This window comes from Apium graveolens, chromosome 7 (assembly GCF_009905375.1).
Source record: "Apium graveolens cultivar Ventura chromosome 7, ASM990537v1, whole genome shotgun sequence".
Classification (NCBI taxonomy): Eukaryota; Viridiplantae; Streptophyta; class Magnoliopsida; order Apiales; family Apiaceae; genus Apium; species Apium graveolens.
The window spans coordinates 39,104,901-39,108,559 of NC_133653.1; the positions used below are offsets into that span (position 1 = coordinate 39,104,901).

At 31.7% G+C, this 3,659-nt stretch overlaps 1 protein-coding gene across 2 annotated transcripts; it reads right to left on the reverse strand.

Annotated features, from left to right (window-relative positions):
* Window positions 1-457: 457 nt before the first annotated feature.
* On the reverse strand, window positions 458-2,210 carry LOC141671938 (uncharacterized). 2 transcript variants are annotated; one of them, XM_074478394.1, is made up of 2 exons: window positions 1,746-2,205; window positions 458-1,434 (listed from the first exon to the last, which is right to left on the reverse strand). In XM_074478394.1, exons 1-2 carry the CDS (start codon window positions 1,755-1,757, stop codon window positions 550-552), a joined length of 897 nt encoding a protein of 298 aa, XP_074334495.1. In that variant the 5' UTR covers window positions 1,758-2,205; the 3' UTR covers window positions 458-549. The 2 variants fall into 2 exon arrangements, with proteins under 2 accessions (XP_074334495.1, XP_074334494.1); XM_074478393.1 differs by having other exon boundaries at window positions 458-2,210.
* Window positions 2,211-3,659: the final 1,449 nt, after the last annotated feature.

Consider the following 3,659-nt stretch of genomic DNA (forward strand, 5'->3'; position numbering starts at 1 on the left):
CGATTAAGCATTGTTGTCCCACTCCTTAATACGATTTTTCATAAGCTGGTTTACTTTTTCATCTTTAAGAGCTGGATGATTATTAGAAAACAAATAGGCTTACCATTGATCTCCCTGCCAAGACTCATCCGACACAATGTCCTCCCCTGACACTAAAAAGCATCCAACTCCTAAACAAACCACATATTTGGCTTTTCAAACACTACCGGAAATAAAATTTGGATTTTTAGTGCTGTAAAAAAAGAGAGCCTTGTAAGAAATATTTAATCTTAAATATTCTGACCTCCAAAGAATTCTTCCTTTCCATCAATCACTAGCCCTGTTTCTCCTGACATAACAAAGAAGTTTCTACTTACTGTCACTTTCTTAGTTGTTTAGTTTCAGGAAGTTTTCCGTTCTGAATGCTTTGAATTAATCAGTGTTGAGATAAAACATTGCAAATATGCAACTAATTACATAAAAGAGAAAAGAGGAGTGATAGAATAAAAGGAGAATCTATTACAATTAATAACTTGAAACAAGCAACAGAGTCATTACATTCTTCAAAGTTTAAAATATGCTGAACTTTTGAATCCAGGAATTCTCATCAGACTTGTCATAATACATTTCTTGTCCATAACAAGGTTGTTGTCTATAATAACTTTCAATGCCATCTCTACCACTTGCTTCTCCACATCCTACTGAACTTCCAAATATGTACTCTGCAGTTGTTTTGCAATAATCAGTTTCCTTAGGAAGATCGGGCACACGTTCTCTATCACCATTTTCTCTATCTGATTCATTTGTCTTCTTGTTTTTCTTGGCCAAACAAGGCCAATAACCAAGTATACTTTCACAATAATTCAAGACCCCGTCTGAACCATATCCATGTTGAGTTTGAGCCACAATTTGCTTATCACAATCATACTTATCGTACACTTCAATTTTTCCATTTCCATAACCATAATCATAGTACAGCCATGGGTAATCATGACCATTGTTAAATCCTTCAATCTCGAGCTCGTATCCCCTATCATATTGCTCCACCAGGGCACTCTCTAATTCACCATCAGATTCCTTCTCTTCATCAAAATCAGTAGGTTTTTTAAGGTCTATTGACTCCACTATAGCGCCCTCATTGTCACAATCAGACTCATTTCCTTCACCTCCATCAGCTGATTCGCTTTCCTCAAGTGGTTTCGTCTTAGAACTAGAACCAGAATCATTGTCACCATAAGGTGAAGGAATTGAATTATAAGAAAAAGCATCAGGAGATAAGCCAGTAGGGTTCGGATTGGAACGAGGATAACAAATTTTATCCGATGGTGGAAGAGGCTTGCCATAAGTGTTAGTTTGATCATAACCACCATCATAAGGAGTTGAATCATACTCATCATAGCTACCATCATAAGGAGTTGGATCATAAACCTCGTTATTTAGCTCATTAAACGTAACCTTCTTGTAAGAAATGAAATATTGTGTTTGATAAGTAGGTGGATCATATTCCACAATAGTACTAGGATCACTGAAACTATGCATAGAGTAATACATTTCAGAATTATTAACATAATTCGGATCATACAAATTAGTATATTCGATCTGTTTTCGATCATCGATATCATAAGAAGAGTATATAGTCTGGGAAGCATCATAAGTAATGGAATGATTGTAGTCAATTGTATGAGGCTCAAAATTAGAGTAGGATTGTGAGTAATAAAATGGAACAACATCCTGACTAGTGTAATAAGAAGAATCTTGATACTCACCAGTGTAGCCATCCAAATAAGTTGAGTTGTAGTATGCCATTGGAGATGCTTATTGAAGATTCTTTCTTTACAAGTGTTGAAGATGAGAGGAGATCCGTAAAGAACTCATTGGGTACACAAGTCACACGTTGGTTGGTTCACAAGGAAAGTGAAGAAAGTTAAATAGTTAAAGACTCTCACTTGGTTATTTTAACTTTTTCAATTTTTTTTTTTGTTGGAAATGAGAAGCATCTATAAATCATCTACAATGTAATCAAGGAGGGATTGCAGAGAGTTCGTGTGGCTATGAATGATGATGAGCTCAGTGGTTATCTAGAAAAGAGATGAATAGAGTAAAGGTGAATGCAATGCATGTGAAGAATTTGGTGGTATATGCATGATGATTATTACAAAAAAACAAGAAGTGGCGTCAAGTGTTGTGTTTATCACATTAAGGATCGAGGATTGAGACGACTTTGAGGATTGTTTTACCTAACTTTACGATTACAAGTCGGTGGAGGATCCAGCATAGAAGTAGAGAAGAGGTTTACCCAAAAAAATAATTTCAAGAAGGTTATTTTAATTCATTGTATTAAAAAACAGTTATTTACCTTATTTTGAGCTCATGATTCGATCATATATTCAACTTTTCACTCAAGCTACCAGACTCTCTTTCCTGTGGGCAATCACAATGGGTTTGATATAAAAAAATGTTACTTTCTCCATTTTCCTAATCTCATAATTATTGAGCCTCAACTGGAGTGACAAGAGTTTGTCCTAAATTCCTATTTCCCTTAAGTTATGTTAAAAAAATCTTATAATTGCTATCTACAAAATTATTGGGAAATACAAAACCATTCATACATTTTATCTTTATAAAATCAACGCATTATATTATATTATATCTTATCTATAATCATGTATTGTTATTTTTTTTAAAAAAATAATAGAATTCTAATCAAGAAAAAATCTTACTTTAGCTAGTTTATTATATTATAGATATTAAAAATATACTCTCTCTCCATTATATTGAGACCGAAAGAAAAATATATTATTTTAACCAGTTATTACTTTATTAAAATTTAACTTATTAAAATTCCAGCTTATTTTAGTTGGTAAATAAATTTTTAAGTTATTGGATTTGTTCTTTGTAAGTTTGGTAAATTATCAGGTCTCTTCTCTCGTGATGATGATGATAATATATATTAATTTTTGATTCAGATAATTAAATAAAAAATTACCATTTAAATAAGATGTTATTTGTAATAAATTATAGGTATCACTATTTATTTCTAATTCAAGTTGTTTAATCATTTTTTCACGCTAACAATTATTTCATTATTTTTTCAGACACAATATTATTTCTTTACATTAAACTGAGACTTCTTCACCCAATGACTAACAAACTGGTGGGCATGTTATCTAACTTTGAATGCCCGAATTTCAGGTGGAGTTTTGGGCCTAACTGTACGTGGGATGGGCTTCACCACTAAACATTGGTTCTCATTCTATGACCGAAAACTGTTCTTTATTTGAAAAATTAAAAATAGTTGAAGAAATTGTAAGAAAAAAACTAGTCCGTGCTTACACCCGTCATGTTCTAATATAAATTTTAAAGTTTCGAGATCTTACGATATGTGCGATATTTATTATTTGATGATGAATTTGTTTTACTTTAGGTATATAATTACTTAATTATTAATGAAAACCATCTATTACCGTGCGAAATGAGTTGTTTTGATAATTAATAGTATAATTATATTGTATATCTATACTATACTATTGATAATTTGGTTGGTTAACCCCTTCCAACAATTTTGATAACACCTTTCATAAAAAATATTTTAAAAATATAAATCTAAAATTTTTTATAGGAACATACATGTTAATAGTTTTTTTATTAAACTTAAGATAACTCAACACTACCAAACACCT

Bases quoted from the DNA above. Each gene is read 5' to 3' on its own strand.
- LOC141671938 (XM_074478393.1), bottom strand. From the start codon at position 1,785: ATGGCATACTACAACTCAACTTATTTGGATGGCTACACTGGTGAGTAT.